The sequence below is a fragment of the Salmo trutta genome, chromosome 32 (assembly GCF_901001165.1).
Source record: "Salmo trutta chromosome 32, fSalTru1.1, whole genome shotgun sequence".
NCBI classification, from domain to species: Eukaryota; Metazoa; Chordata; class Actinopteri; order Salmoniformes; family Salmonidae; genus Salmo; species Salmo trutta.
This window is the reverse complement of record NC_042988.1, coordinates 41,673,590-41,689,033: the sequence shown is the minus strand read 5'-3', so window position 1 is coordinate 41,689,033 and position 15,444 is coordinate 41,673,590. Positions and strand designations below refer to the sequence as shown.

Genomic DNA, 15,444 nt, shown 5'->3' with positions numbered 1-15,444 from the left:
TTTTTTATTCATACAATAATAAGAGAGATAAGGATATAATTTATCTGTCTTCAATTTCAATTTAAGGGGCTTTATTGACATTGGAAACATATGTTGACATTGCCAAAGCAAGTGAAATAGATAATAGTATTATAATATACATCCAGTAGGCTACTTTTGTCCACGTAGGCGTAGGACCTACAGACTGCTTCACAGATCTAATGGTATTGAAGTGTGATGACGCTCAGTGTCATGGAAGCATAACGCAGGGCTGCGCGCTCTTGAGAAAAAGGCTACAGCAGTATTTGCGCGCCCCCGCTTGAAGACCGGCTCGAGCCGGTAGGCTATAAAGAGCTGACAGAACGGCAAGGAAATAAGGAAACGGTTGATTTACTTAACAGAAGACACAGATGTGTTTTAGGCCTTGAAGAAAGAGAGGACAGATACAGTAACCAGGGAAACATAATCATCTATGATTCTCCTTGTGGATCGGACAAGAGGACATTTTTACATCAGGCTTAAAAAGATGTTGCTTTAGTCCTGAGCATCTATTCGTCTGGTCGGAAGCGGAAGAGACAGATCTGGTAGACTAACGTTATGGGAGAACATAGAAATAACATACCGATAAACTAGCTGCTCATTTTGCCATTAAAACCTGTTCATTATATTCGACAGTCGACTATTCTGTGTCGATCATTTTTCCGACTAGACTGATCGTCGCTCTGTTGGTAAGTATTTTATATTTCAACGTGAACTCCTCACTCACCGTATGTGAACAACTCACTCACCCTATGTGAACAACTCACTCACCCTATGTGAACAACTCACTCACCCTATGTGAACAACTCACTCACCCTATGTGAACAACTCACTCACCCTATGTGAACAACTCACTCACTCTATGTGAACAACTCACTCATCCTATGTGAACAAGTCACTCACCCTATGTGAACAACTCACTCACCCTATCACTCACCCTATGTGAACAACTCACTCACCCTATGTGAACAACTCACTCACCCTATGTGAACAACTCACTCACTCTATGTGAACAACTCACTCATCCTATGTGAACAACTCACTCACCCTATGTGAACAACTCACTCACCCTATGTGAACAACTCACTCACCCTATGTGAACAACTCACTCACCCTATGTGGCCAACTCACTCACCCTATCACTCACCCTATGTGAACAACTCACTCACCCTATGTGAACAACTCACTCTCCCTATGTGAACAACTCACTCACCCTATGTGAACAACTCACTCACCCTATGTGAACAACTCACTCACCCTATGTGAACAACTCACTCACTCTATGTGAACAACTCACTCATCCTATGTGAACAACTCACTCACCCTATGTGAACAACTCACTCACCCTATGTCAACAACTCACTCACCCTATGTGAACAACTCACTCACCCTATGTGAACAACTCACTCACCCTATGTGGCCAACTCACTCAGCTGCCAAGCAAGCTGTGATGCTCACTGCGTAGTGTAGCTCCAAGGCTCCCTTGTGGCTCAGTTGGTAGAGCATGGTATTTACAATGCCAGGGCTGTGGGTTCGATTCCCCAGTATGGACAAAAAAATAAAAATAATGTATGAAATGTATGCATTCACTACTGTAAGTCGCTCTGGATAAGAGCGTCTGCTAAATGTAAATGTAAGGCCAGGGCGTTGCTTAGTGATGACTTACCAGTAGTAGCCTAGGGGTTTTCAAACTGGGGTCCGTGACCCCCTATGGGTCCGTGGAGATAATGCAGGGCTTCTGCGTTGTTGTTTTTTAAATAAATATTTTGGGGGATTTTTTTTAGGTGAAAAATAATTACTTTATGAATATCGCTAGCTGCAACAGAATACCATAGTGGATACCATTTGTATGTCTTTGCGTCCAGTATGAAGGAAGTTATAGGTGGTTTTATGAGCCAATGCTAACTGAGCCAATGCTAACTAGCGTTAGCACAATGACTGGAAGACTACAGGAACATTTAGAGTGCTAGCTGTTACTGTTCATCTGACTCTGGGGAGGTAGTTAAAGGGCTTCATTGTCAAAATCTCGAACTATCTCTTTAATATGGAGGAAATTACACGAATTGGAGCTAATTACAGAGTTTTTTCTGTATAGAAAATTCTTAGTTGGGCCATCCAAGTGGACATTTTCTGGGATGAAAAAAAAGTTTGTGTCAACTTAAACGACTTAAACCAGATAGAAAACATGCAGAAAAGATATTGTCCTATATATATATATATATTATGAGAAGAACAGAACAGAGAGAGATAGAAATCTATAGAGAGAACTCTGATTCAAACTTAAACAAACAAAAGATGTATGAGAACGCACTAAGTCTCACCATATGCTTGTGTGTGTCTTTCCTCTGGCTGTGTTCCTATATACGTGCCAGGTCTGGAGGCTAGGGTTATTGTGTGTGTGTGTGTGTGTGTACACCTGTATTTGCCTGCATGCCAGTGTCTCTCTCTCTCTCTCTACCCCTCTCTCCCTTTCCCTCTAGGTGCATACATACAGACATACACTGAGTCTACAAAACATTAAGAACACCTTCCTAATATTGAGTTTAACCTGTCTCTTCCCTTTCATCTACACTGATTGAAGTGGATTCAACAAGTGACATCAATAAGGGATCACAGCGTTCACCTGGATTCACCTGGTCTAGAGGTTGACCGATTAATTGGAATGGCCGATTAATTAGGGCCGATTTCAAGTTTTCATAACAATCGGGAATTGTTATTTTTGGCCACCGAGTTAAATTTATTATTTAAAAAAATATATATTTTTTTACACCTTTATTTAACTAGGCAGGTCAGATTAAGAACACATTCTTATTTACAATGACGGCCTAGGAACGGGGGTTAACTGCCTTGTTCAGGGGGGATTCGGGGATTCGTTTTTGCAACCTTCCGGTTACTAGTCCAACGCTCTAACCACCTGCCTTACATTGCACTCCACGAGGAGCCTGCATGGCAGGCTGACTACCTGTTACGCGAGGGCAGCAAAAAGCCAAGGTAAGTTGCTAACTAGCATTAAACTTATCTTATAAAAAAAGATCAATCTTAACATAATCACTAGTTAACTACACATGGTTAATGATATTACTAGTTTATCTAGCTTGTCCTGCGTTGCATATAATCGATGCGGTGCCCGTTAGTTTCTCATCGAATCACAGCCTACTTCGACAAATGGGTGATGATTTAACAAGCGCATTTGCGAAAAAAGCGCTGTCGTTGCACCAATGTACCTAACCATAAACATCAATGCCTTTCTTTAAAATCAATGCACAAGTATATATTTTTAAACCTGTATATTTAGTTAATATTGCCTGCTAACATGAAATTGTGTCAATTCTCTTGCGTTCATTGCACGCAGAGTCAGGGTATATGCAACAGTTTGGGCCGCCTGGCTCGTTGCGAACTAATTTGCCAGAATTGTACGTAATTATGACATAACATTGAAGGTTGTATGATGTAACAGGAATATTTAGACTTAGGGATGCCACATGTTAGATAAAATACGGAATGGTTCCTTATTTCACTGAAAGAAAAAACGTTTTGTTTTTGAGATGATCGTTTCCGGATTCGACCATATTAATGACCTAAGGCTCGTATTTCTGTGTGTTTATTATATTATAATTAAGTCTATGATTTGATAGAGCAGTCTGACTGAGCGGTGGTAGGCACCAGCAGGCTCGTAAGCATTCATTCAAACAGCACTTTCGTGCGTTTTGCCAGCAGCTCTTCGCAATGCATTGCGCTGTTTATGACTTCAAGCCTATCAACTCCCAAGATTAGGCTGGTGTAACCGATGTGAAATGGCTAGCTAGTTAGCGGGGTGCGCGCTAATAGTGTTTCAAACGTCACTCGCTCTGAGACTTGGAGTAGTTGTTCCCCTTGCTCTGCATGGGTAACGCTGCTTCGAGGGTGGCTGTTGTCGATGTGTTCCTGGTTCGAGCCCAGGTAGGAGCGAGGAGAGGGACGGAAGCTATACTGTTACACTGGCAATACTAAAGTGCCTATAAGAACATCCAATAGTCAAAGGTATATGAAATACAAATCGTATAGAGAGAAATAGTCCTATAATTCCTATAATAACTACAACCTAAAACTTCTTACCTGGGAATATTGAAGACTCATGTTAAAAGGAACCACCAGCTTTCATATGTTCTCATGTTCTGAGCAAGGAACTTAAACGTTAGCTTTCTTACATGGCACATATTGCAATTTGACTTTCTTCTCCAACACTTTGTTTTTGCATTATTTAAACCAAATTGAACATGTTTCATTATTTATTTGAGGCTAAATTGATTTTATTGATGTATTATATTAAGTTAAAATAAGTGTTCAGTATTGTTGTAATTGTCATTATTACAAATACATGTTTAAAAAATCGGCCGATTAACCGGTATCGGCTTTTTTTTGGGCCCTCCAATAATCGGTATCGGCGTTGAAAGAAAAAATCATAATCGGTCGACCTCTAACCTGGTCAGTCTATTTCATGGAAGAGCAGCTGTTCTTAATGTTTTTTACACTCAATATACACACACACTATTTTCTACATTGTAGAATAACTGTGAAGACATAAAATCTATGAAATGGAATCATGTAGTAACCAAAAAAGTGTTAAACAAATCATCATATATACTGCTCAAAAAAGTAAAGGGAACACTTAAACAACACAATGTAACTCCAAGTCAATCACACTTCTGTGAAATCAAACTGTCCACTTAGGAAGCAACACTGATTGACAATACATTTCACATGCTGTTGTGCAAATGGAATAGACAACAGGTGGAAATTATAGGCAATAAGCAAGACACCCCCAATAAAGGAGTGGTTCTGCAGGTGGAGACCACAGACCACTTCTCAGTTCCTATGCTTCCTGGCTAATGTTTTGGTCACTTTTGAATGCTGGTGGTGCTTTCACTCTAGTGGTAGCATGAGACGGAGTCTACAACCCACACAAGTGGCTCAGGTAGTGCAGCTCATCCAGGATGGCACATCAATGCGAGCTGTGGCAAGAAGGTTTGCTGTGTCTGTCAGCGTAGTGTCCAGAGCATGGAGGCGCTACCAGGAGACAGGCCAGTACATCAGGAGACGTGGAGGAGGCCGTAGGAGGGCAACAACCCAGCAGCAGGACCGCTACCTCCGCCTTTGTGCAAGGAGGAGCAGGAGGAGCACTGCCAGAGCCCTGCAAAATTACCTTAAGCAGGCCACAAATGTGCATGTGTCTGCTCAAACGATCAGAAACAGACTCCATGAGGGTGGTATGAGGGCCCGACGTCCACAGGTGGGGGTTGTGCTTACAGCCCAACACCGTGCAGGACGTTTGGCATTTGCCAGAGAACACCAAGATTGTCAAATTCGCCACTGGCGCCCTGTGCTCTTCACAGATGAAAGCAGGTTCACACTGAGCACATGTGACAGACGTGACAGAGTCTGGAGACGCTGTGGAGAACGTTCTGCTGCCTGCAACATCCTCCAGCATGACCGGTTTGGCGGTGGGTCAGTCATGGTGTGGGGTGGCATTTCTTTGGGGGGCCGCACAGCCCTCCATGTGCTCGCCAGAGATAGCCTGACTGCCATTAGGTACCGAGATGAGATCCTCAGACCCCTTGTGAGACCATATGCTGGTGCGGTTGGCCCTGGGTTTCCCCTAATGCAAGACAATGCTAGACCTCATGTGGCTGGAGTGTGTCAGCAGTTCCTGCAAGAGGAAGGCATTGATGCTATGGACTGGCCCGCCCGTTCCCCAGACCTGAATCCAATTGAGCACATCTGGGACATCATGTCTCGCTCCATCCACCAATGCCACGTTGCACCACAGACTGTCCAGAAGTTGGAGGATGCTTTAGTCCAGGTCTGGGAGGAGATCCCTCAGGAGACCATCCGCCACCTTATCAGGAGCATGCCCAGGCGTTGTAGGGAGGTCATACAGGCACGTGGAGGCCACACACACTACTGAGCCTCATTTTGACTTGTTTTAAGGACATTACATCAAAGTTGGATCAGACTGTAGTGTGGTTTTCCACTTTAATTTTGAGTGTGACTCCGAATCCAGACCTCCATGGGTTGATAAATTGGATTTCCATTGATTATTTTTGTGTGATTTTGTTGTCAGCACATTCAACTATGTAAAGAAAAAAGTATTTAATAAGATTATTTCTTTCATTCAGATCTAGGATGTGTTGTTTAAGTGTTCTCTTTATTTTTTTGAGCAGTGTATTTTAGATTTTAGATTCTTCAAAGTAGCCACCCTTTGCCTTGATGACAGCGTTGCACACTCTTTGCATTCTCTTAACCAGCTTCATGAGGTAGTTACCTTGAAGGCTTTTCCAACAGTCTTGAAGCACCAATTTGTAAGTCGCTCTGGATAAGAGCGTCTGCTAAATGACTTAAATGTAATGTAAATGTTGAAGGAGTTCCCACATATGCTGAGCACTTGTTGGCTGCTTTTCCTTCACTCTGCGGTCCAACTCATCCCAAACCATCTCAATTGGGTTGAGGTTGGGTGATTGTGGAGGCCAGGTCATCTGATGCAGCACTCCATCACTCTCCTTTTTGGTCAAATAGCCCTTACACAGCCTGGAGATGTGTTGGGTCATTGTCCTGTTGAAAAACAAATGATAATCCCGTTAAGTGCAAACCAGATGGGATGGCGTGTTGCTGCAGAATGCTGTGGTAGCCATGCTGGTTAAGTGTGCCTTGAATTCTAAATAAATCACAGACAGTGTCACCAGCTCCCCCACACCTCCTCCTCCATGCTTCACGGTGGGAACCACACATGCAGAGATCATCTGTTCACTTGCTCTGCGTCTCACAAAGACGAGGCAGTTGGAACCAAAAATCAAAAATTTGGACTCATCAGGCCAAAGGACAGATTTCCACCTGTCTAATGTCCATTGCTCGTGTTTCTTGGCCCAAGCAAGTCTCTTCTTCTTATTGGTGTCCTTTAATAGTGGTTTCTTTGCAGCAATTTGACCATGAAGGCCTGATTCACGCAGTCTCCTCTGAAAAGTTGATGTTGTTTTCTGAGGTGAAGTTAATTGCCGATTTCTGAGGCTGGTAACTGTAATGAACTTATCCCCTGCAGCAGAGGTAACTCTGGGTCTTCCTTTCCTGTGTCGGTCCTCATGAGAGACAGTTTCATCATAGCGCTTGACTACACTTGAAGAAACTTTAAAAGTTCCCTGATTGACACTCTGTCCCTCTCTCCCAGGTGCTCAGACCCAGCCATGCGGGGGTTAAAGTCAGCGGTGCGGGGGTCCGGGAGGTGCGGGGGTCCATGTGTGTACGAGGCGGTGCCAGACGGAGGCTGGGGCTGGGCGGTGGCTGTGGCCTTCTTCTTCGTTGAGGTGTTTACTTACGGGACCATCAAGTCTCTGGGGGTGTTCCTCGAGGACCTCATGACAGAGTTTGGGGAGAGCAACAGCAGAGTATCCTGGGTCATCGCAATCTGCGTCTTCATCCTCACATTCACAGGTGGGTCAGAGAGAGCATCTTCAGCTTCACAGGTGGGTCAGAGAGAGCATCTTCAGCTTCACAGGTGGGTCAGAGAGAGCATCTTAATCATCCTTACCTTCACAGGTGGTTCAGAAAGAGCCTCAATCATCCTCACCTTCACAGGTGGTGCAGAGAGAGCCTCTTAATCATCCTCACCTTCACAGGTGGTTCAGAGAGAGCCTCTTAATCATCCTCACCTTCACGGGTGGTGCAGAGAGAGCCTCTTAATCATCCTCACCTTCACAGGTGGTTCAGAGAGAGCCTCTTAATCATCCTCACCTTCACAGGTGGTTCAGAGAGAGCCTCTTAATCATCCTCACCTTCACAGGTGGTTCAGAGAGAGCCTCTTAATCATCCTCACCTTCACAGGTGGTTCAGAGAGAGCCTCTTAAATCATCCTCATCATCACCTTCACAGGTGGAGCCTCTTTATCATCATCTTCACAGGTCTAGGATCAGAGTAGCAGTGCTGATCTAGGAATAGTTTTGCCTTTTAGATCATAATGGATCAGATTTTTATGGACAGGGGTCCTGATCCTAGATCAGCGCTCGTATAAGAGGCTTTATGAATATGGGCCAGTAAAGCTGTGTGAACAGTATTTAGACACAGAATCTGTCCTACTCACTGAACTGTGTCAATCAACTACTTCATTAAATAGTGTATAAGGTAAATGAAAAACATGTCTGTAGTAAAACTAACAGTCCTCTCTAAACCCTCTCTCCTCTTCCACCTCTCCCCCTTTCTCCTCCTCCTCTCTCCTCTCTCCTCTTCCCTCTCTCCCCCTCTCCTCTTCCCCCTCTCTCCCTTTCTGCCCCTCTCTCCTCTTCCCTTTTTCCCCCACTCTCCCTCTCCCTCTCCTCTTCCCCCTCTCTCCTCTTCCCCTTCTCTCCCTTTCTCCCCCTCTCTCCTCTTCCCCCTCTCTCTCCCCCTCTCCCTTTCTCCCCCTCTCCCTTTCTCCCCCTCTCTCCTCTTCCCCCTCTCTCCTCTTCCCCCTCTCTCTCTCTCTCTCCCCCTCTCCCTTTCTCCCCCTCTCCCTCTCTCCCCCTCTCTCCTCTTCCCCCTCTCTCCCCCTCTCTCCTCTTCCCCCTCTCTCTCCTCTTCCCTCTCTCTCTCTCTCCCTCCAGCCCCTCTGTCCACGGTGCTCAGTAACCGGTTCGGGTACCGTCCCGTAGTGATGTTGGGGGGTTTTCTGATCAGTCTGGGTACCATCAGCTCTGCTTTCGTCTCCTCCATCAACGAGATGTACGTCACCATCGGCATCGTCTCAGGTAACGATCTAACTACTTTATACACATACTCACTCACTCACTCATGCACGCACGCACGCACGCACGCACTCACTCACTCACTCACTCACTCACTCACTCACTCACTCACACACCACTACTTCACGCTTCCTGCAATGGTCTATCTTGTGATACATATGTGAAATTCATTAGAAACACCTTGAACATGTTAGGAGAATAATGATCTATGTTTAGCTGTTACATTCATGCTTAGAATTCCAGCTGAAAAAGATCTGAATGAAACAAGGGACTCCTAGCAGTGCATGAGGCTGACTGATTGATGTCTGTCTCTTCCAGACCTGGCCTGTGTTTGTGGGGTAAAAACTCCCAACCCCACTGTCAAAGCTTTATTCAATTCAGATCGAAAGATATGAATGAAACGTGTGGTATCAATGTGGCCTAAACTCCCCCATCTTGAGTCTGTAGGACAGATTTGCACAACAGAAAAATCACAATTCCCCAAATTGTCCAAAATAAACCAATATTTCCTTTCAGATCCGATCCAAATAACTTTTCTTTTACAGAACGAAGCACTGCTAGCTGTCCCACTAAATAACTCTTCACCTTCCTTTAAAACAGACAGCAGCTAACTTAACAACCTCTGTCTTCTCTCTTCTTCTTTTTGTTTTTAACTGCGTCCTCTTTCAGCAGTCACCACGACAACAAGCCTGAGTGACCTATCAACCCTGACCTCTGACATCAGAGTGACCTGTCAGCCCTGACCTCTGACCTCTGACCCCTGACCTTGCTGCAGTGCCAGTGGCTGTCACACCCCTCTGTGTGTCCTGTGCTGGACCAATGATGTGTATATATCTAAGACATGGACTGAAACGTGAAACCGTCAACAGCATTTTGCACAGTGACTGTATTCACTTTGTAAACGTTATTTGACATGATCTTGATGACAAGGTACTCTTGTAATCGTGTTTTCATGTTGTTTGGTTTTATGTTAATCATATGATTTCCAGATTGCGTGAACAATAACATGTGTTGTCATTGTCTAATGTGTCCAGGTCTGGGGTACTGCCTGACCTTCCTGCCCACCGTCACCATCCTGTCTCAGTACTTCAACAGAAGGAGGTCCCTGGTCACCGCCTTGGCCTCCTCAGGGGAGTCCTTTGCCATGTTTGCCTTCGCACCAGGTACGTTGCGGTTTCACGTGTGTCCGAAATGGCACCCTATTCCCTATATAGTGTACTACTTTTGACCAGGGCCCAATGACACCCTATTCCCTATATAGTGCACTACTTTTGACCAGGGCCCATAGGGTGTAGGGTGCTATATAGGGAATAGGGCGCCATTTCAGACACAGACTAATGAATCTCAAAGGCAGATATAGTGACTGATACTGTTCTATAAATAATACCTGAAGCATTGTGGAGGAGCGTTAAAAAACAGGACTTTTAAATGTGTCCACCAGTCATTTAAAAGCACACATCTCCTCTTCTCCTCTGCAGCCTTCATGGCCTTGAAGGAGATCATCGGCTGGCGCCACTGCCTCATTGTCATCGGTCTCATGCAGGCCTCGGTGATTGGCTGCGGCGCTCTGCTTCGACCAATCATCATCAGGCCTGTCCAGGAAGTGTCAGGGGAGGTGTCCAATAAGGAGAAGCTGTCCGTTAAGCTGCAGACGGTCTATGAGCTGGAGAATGAGGACACTCAGACCAACGTTAGCTCCGGGGAGTCTGAGGAGTCAGGGGATTCCGGGGTCACCTCTCTGTCTGCCTCCAGTGCTGACCTCCGGGTCACCACAGCCACGCAGGACCCCTCTGAGACCCGGGCCCTCATGGAGGACCAGGGGGAGAAGAACCAGGGGGGACAGGCAACCCTTGGAACCCCACAGAATCAGCTGGAGGCTGGGGAGAAAGAGCAGGGTGAGGCGGGTCCCCTTGTCCAACCCTCCAGACCTAAACTCCTAGACTTTTCGGTGTTAAAAGATGGAGCGTTCATCTGCTACTCTCTGTTTGGCCTCTTCGCCACGCTGGGGTTCTTCGCCCCGTCACTTTACATCATAGAACTCAGTAAGAGCCGCGGCGTCCACCCAGAAAAGTCGGCCTACATGCTCTCTGTAATGGCGGTGTCCGAGGTCTGCGGGCGCCTGTCCATCGGGGTCATTTTAAACAAGGTGCGGATGCGTAAGACCCAGGTGCTTCTGGGATGTGTAGTTCTGCTGTGTCTGGTGCTGCTTGCCTTCACCCTGGTGACTGAGTTCTGGGGCCTGGCAGCCTGCTGCTGTCTCTATGGCTTCCTGATGGGCACCGTGGGTTCTACACACATCCCCATGCTGGCAGAGGACGACGTGGTGGGCATAGAGAGGATGCCCTCGTCCGTGGGGGTCTATGTGTGTATCCAGAGCTTTGCTGGGCTGGCCGGACCACCGCTGGGGGGTAAGAGACCCTAGATGGTTGACTCTGTCTGGATCATAGTCTTCTCTCCATCTCTTCCTCTCTCCCTCTCTCCGTCTCTTCCTCTCTCCGTCTCTCCGTCTCTCCGTCTCTCCCTCTCTCCCTCTCTCCGTCTCTCCGTCTCTCCCTCTCTACCTCTCTTCCTGTCTCCGTCTCTCCCTCTCTCCGTCTCTCCCTCTCTTCGTCTCTCCCTCTCCGTATCTCCCTCTCTCTCCCTCTCTCCCTCTCCGTATCTCCCTCTCTTCCTCTCTCCGTCTCTCCCTCTCTCCCTCTCTCCCTCTCTCCGTCTCTCCGTCTCTCCGTCTCTCCCTCTCTCCCTCTCTCCGTCTCTCCCTCTCCGTATCTCCCTCTCTCTCCCTCTCTGAATATCTGTCTTTGTGAATCCTTTCATTGTCTGTCTGTAATCCAAGTCATCTAGAAGGTTTTGATTGCTGCTGCGCCAACCTGATGATCTTGGAGGGTCTTGGCAGATCTTTAGGCGTCTCTGACGTTGCCTCCTGTGTTTTCTCCCCAGGCCTGTTGGTGGACAAGACCCAGAACTATGGCTCAGCCTTCTACTCCTGTGCTGTGGGAATGGGCCTGGGCGCCATCTTCCTCGCCATGGTGGGGCCTGCCAAGTCCGGCCTCTGCCACCGCGGGAAGACGAGAAAACAGGAGGAGGAAGGAGAGGAGGAGAGAGGAGGAGAGGAGGAGGAGAAGGTTTCTCAGGACAGTGGATCAGCAGATTATCTAGATGTTGATCTGGCTGTGGAGACCATTCCGGCTAAATGGTCCCCAAAACAGGAGACCAACGTGGTCTGAACGTGGTCTGAACGTGGTCTGAACGTGGTCTGAACGCGGTCTGAACGCGGTCTGAACGTGGTCTCCTTTGGAAAAACAAGTCTTCTGAACTCAATGGGACGACCTGGTTAAATAAAGGTTCAATTCAAAAAATACATGACAGCATTTAGCCGACCGCTGCCGAACTTACCGACCAAGGAGAACCTCGACCGCTGCCTAACTGACCGACCAAGGAGAACCTCGACCGCTGCCTAACTGACCGACCAAGGAGAACCTCGACCGCTAGAAAGTCACAGGTGGTTAGAATGGAGAGCAAATAAGAAAACACACACTGTCAACATGCTACTGAGAGACTGTGCTGGACAAACACCTCTGTGGTACAGAATGTATACACACACACACACACACACAGCTTTGACCTGTTTACCCTCTCAGATGTCATTCACACACTTGCATTGCAGCGAACAACTATCTAAGGTGCATTCCTATTGGCCAAGTCTCTCTCCTCAGAGTCAACCAAACTCCATGCATGGCTGAGACACAGGCTTTTAACATGATTACTGCTCTGTCAGTAGTTGATATAACCATGATATGACCTTTCTGTTCATAGTTATAACCATGATATGACCTTTCTGTTCATAGTTATAACCATGATATGACCTTTCTGTTCATAGTTATAACCATGACATGACCTCACTGTTCAGTTCTAACCATGACATGACCTCACTGTTCAGTTCTAACCATGACATGACCTCACTGTTCAGTTCTAACCATGACATGACCTCACTGTTCATAGTTATAACCATGACATGACCTCACTGTTCATAGTTATAACCATGACATGACCTCACTGTTCAGTTCTAACCATGACATGACCTCACTGTTCAGTTCTAACCATGACATGACCTCACTGTTCAGTTCTAACCATGACATGACCTCACTGTTCAGTTCTAACCATGACATGACCTCACTGTTCATAGTTATAACCATGACATGACCTCACTGTTCAGTTATAACCATGACATGACCTCACTGTTCAGTTATAACCATGACATGACCTCACTGTTCAGTTCTAACCATGACATGACCTCACTGTTCAGTTCTAACCATGACATGACCTCACTGTTCAGTTCTAACCATGACATGACCTCACTGTTCAGTTCTAACCATGACATGACCTCACTGTTCAGTTCTAACCATGACATGACCTCACTGTTCAGTTCTAACCATGACATGACCTCACTGTTCATAGTTATAACCATGACATGACCTCACTGTTCATAGTTATAACCATGACATGACCTCACTGTTCAGTTCTAACCATGACATGACCTCACTGTTCAGTTCTAACCATGACATGACCTCACTGTTCATAGTTATAACCATGATGACTGTTTCTCTGTCTCAACCCCTCAGTTGATTCCAAAGGCCTGGTAGTAACAGGCCAAGTCCTGTCTTCATATTGATTACTATTATTATGGTTGAATCTGAATGACTACTGTTATCCAAACATAATACCACCACAGTATTCTACACAGTACTGTTATCCCAAAACAATACCACCACAGTATTCTACACAGCCTGTACACAATGTTTTTCTCAACATTCTACTTCATGTACCTATGTAATGTATAAATGTGATATAGAAGTACCAAATAAGGCTATAGGCTATACTAATATGTATGGATTACAGTGGGCTATAGGTGAAACCAAGACGTATGGATTACAGTGTGAATGACTAGCTGTTTCAATTCTGTGGATCACTACTTTACCTGTCAGTCAATCAAACAAACAATCAAAGCTTTTATTTATATTGTGTTTATTTAAAAAAAGATATAAATGCATTTGAAGTGCTTGCAGCAAGCCAAAGGCCACAGTGACGAGACAAAACTTCCTAGGTAGGTAGTGGTGGAGATTTGACTAGAAAAGAGTTGATTCCTCGATCGTCGACTCCAAAACATCCTGGAGTCTTTCACCACTATATAGGTAGGTAAAGACCTGGAGACAAGGAGAGGGGCCGATCTTCCTCAGACTGGCCTAAATACCCAAAGACTCTCAGTCACTCAGACCTCTTGCACTGAGATGCAGGGTCTTAGGCCACTGGGGAGTTCTATCATCTCTGCTGTAACACTCACTGCTGATCAGCTTTTTTAATTGATTAAATTGATTTGTTTATAACAAACGAACATTTGAACACGTGTCCATGTATTCATTCTATTGAGGGAGGCATATATACTGTGCATTCAGAAAGTATTCAGACCCCTTTTCCCACATTTTGTTACATTACAGCCTTATTCTAAAATTGATTAAATATATTTTTTTTAATTACACACAATACCCTATAATGACAAAGCGAAAACAGGTTTTTAGAAATGTTTGCTAATATATTAAGAATAAAAAACAAATACCTGTAAATACATTTACATAAGTATTCAGACCTTTTGCTAAGATACTTGAAACTGAGCTCAGTTGCATCCTGTTCCCATTGATCATCCTTGAGATGTTTCTACAACTTGATTGGAGTCCAGCTGTGGTAAATTCAATTGATTGGACATGATTTGGAAAGGCACACACCTGTGTATATAAAGACCGCCAAGATTGAACTCTTTGGCCCGAATGCCAAGCGTCATGTCTGGAGGAAACCTGGCACCATACCTACGGTGAAGCATGGTGGTGGCAGCATCATGATGTGGGGATGTTTTTCAGCGGCATGAACTGGGAGACTAGTCAGGATCAAGGGAAAGATGAACGGAGCGAAGTACAGAGAGATCCTTGATGAAAATCTGCTCCAGAGCGCTCAGGACCTCAGACTGGGGGGAAGGTTCATCTTTCAACAGGACAACGACCAATAAACACACAGACAAAAAATGCAGGAGTGGCTTCGGGACAAGTCGCAATTTCAAGTATCAGAGCAAAGGGTCTGAATACTTATGTAAATAAGGTATTTATGTTTTTTATTCTTAAAACATTTGCAAAAATTTCTAAAAACCTGTTTTCGCTTTGTCATTATGGGGTATTGTGTGTAGATTGTGTGTTAAACACAAATATTTAATCAATTTTAGAATAAGGCTGTAACATAATGAGGAAAAAGTCAAGGGGTCTGAATAATTTCAGAATGAACTGTACTTACTGGACGAGAGAAAGACATCGAGAGAGAGAGAGAGAGAGAGAGAGAGAGAGAGAGAGAGAGAGAGAGAGAGAGAGAGAGAGAGAGAGAGAGAGAGAGAGAGAGAGACTGTCAGTGTTGAAGCTGAAGGTTAATGTATGTGTGTATGTATCTCAGTGTTGATGTTGATGATTTATGGCACTCACTCACTCACTCACTCACTCACTCACTCACTCACTCACTCACAGTTCAAATTTAAGTGCTTTATTGGCATGGGAAACATATGTTAACATTGCCAAAGCAAGTGAAATCGATAGTAAACAAAAGTGAAATTAAAAATATACAGTAAACGTACTCACATAAGTTC

The 15,444-nt window shown here is 45.2% G+C and overlaps 1 protein-coding gene across 1 annotated transcript; it reads left to right on the top strand.

Moving 5' to 3' along the window:
- The first annotated feature begins 277 nt into the window (after nucleotides 1–277).
- On the top strand, nucleotides 278–14,165 carry LOC115171930 (monocarboxylate transporter 7). Its single transcript, XM_029729180.1, has 6 exons — nucleotides 278–707; nucleotides 7,217–7,479; nucleotides 8,625–8,768; nucleotides 9,800–9,928; nucleotides 10,244–11,173; nucleotides 11,706–14,165. The coding sequence occupies exons 2-6, from the start codon at nucleotides 7,233–7,235 to the stop codon at nucleotides 11,990–11,992; spliced, it is 1,737 nt and encodes a 578-aa protein (XP_029585040.1). The 5' UTR covers nucleotides 278–707; nucleotides 7,217–7,232; the 3' UTR covers nucleotides 11,993–14,165.
- Nucleotides 14,166–15,444: the final 1,279 nt, after the last annotated feature.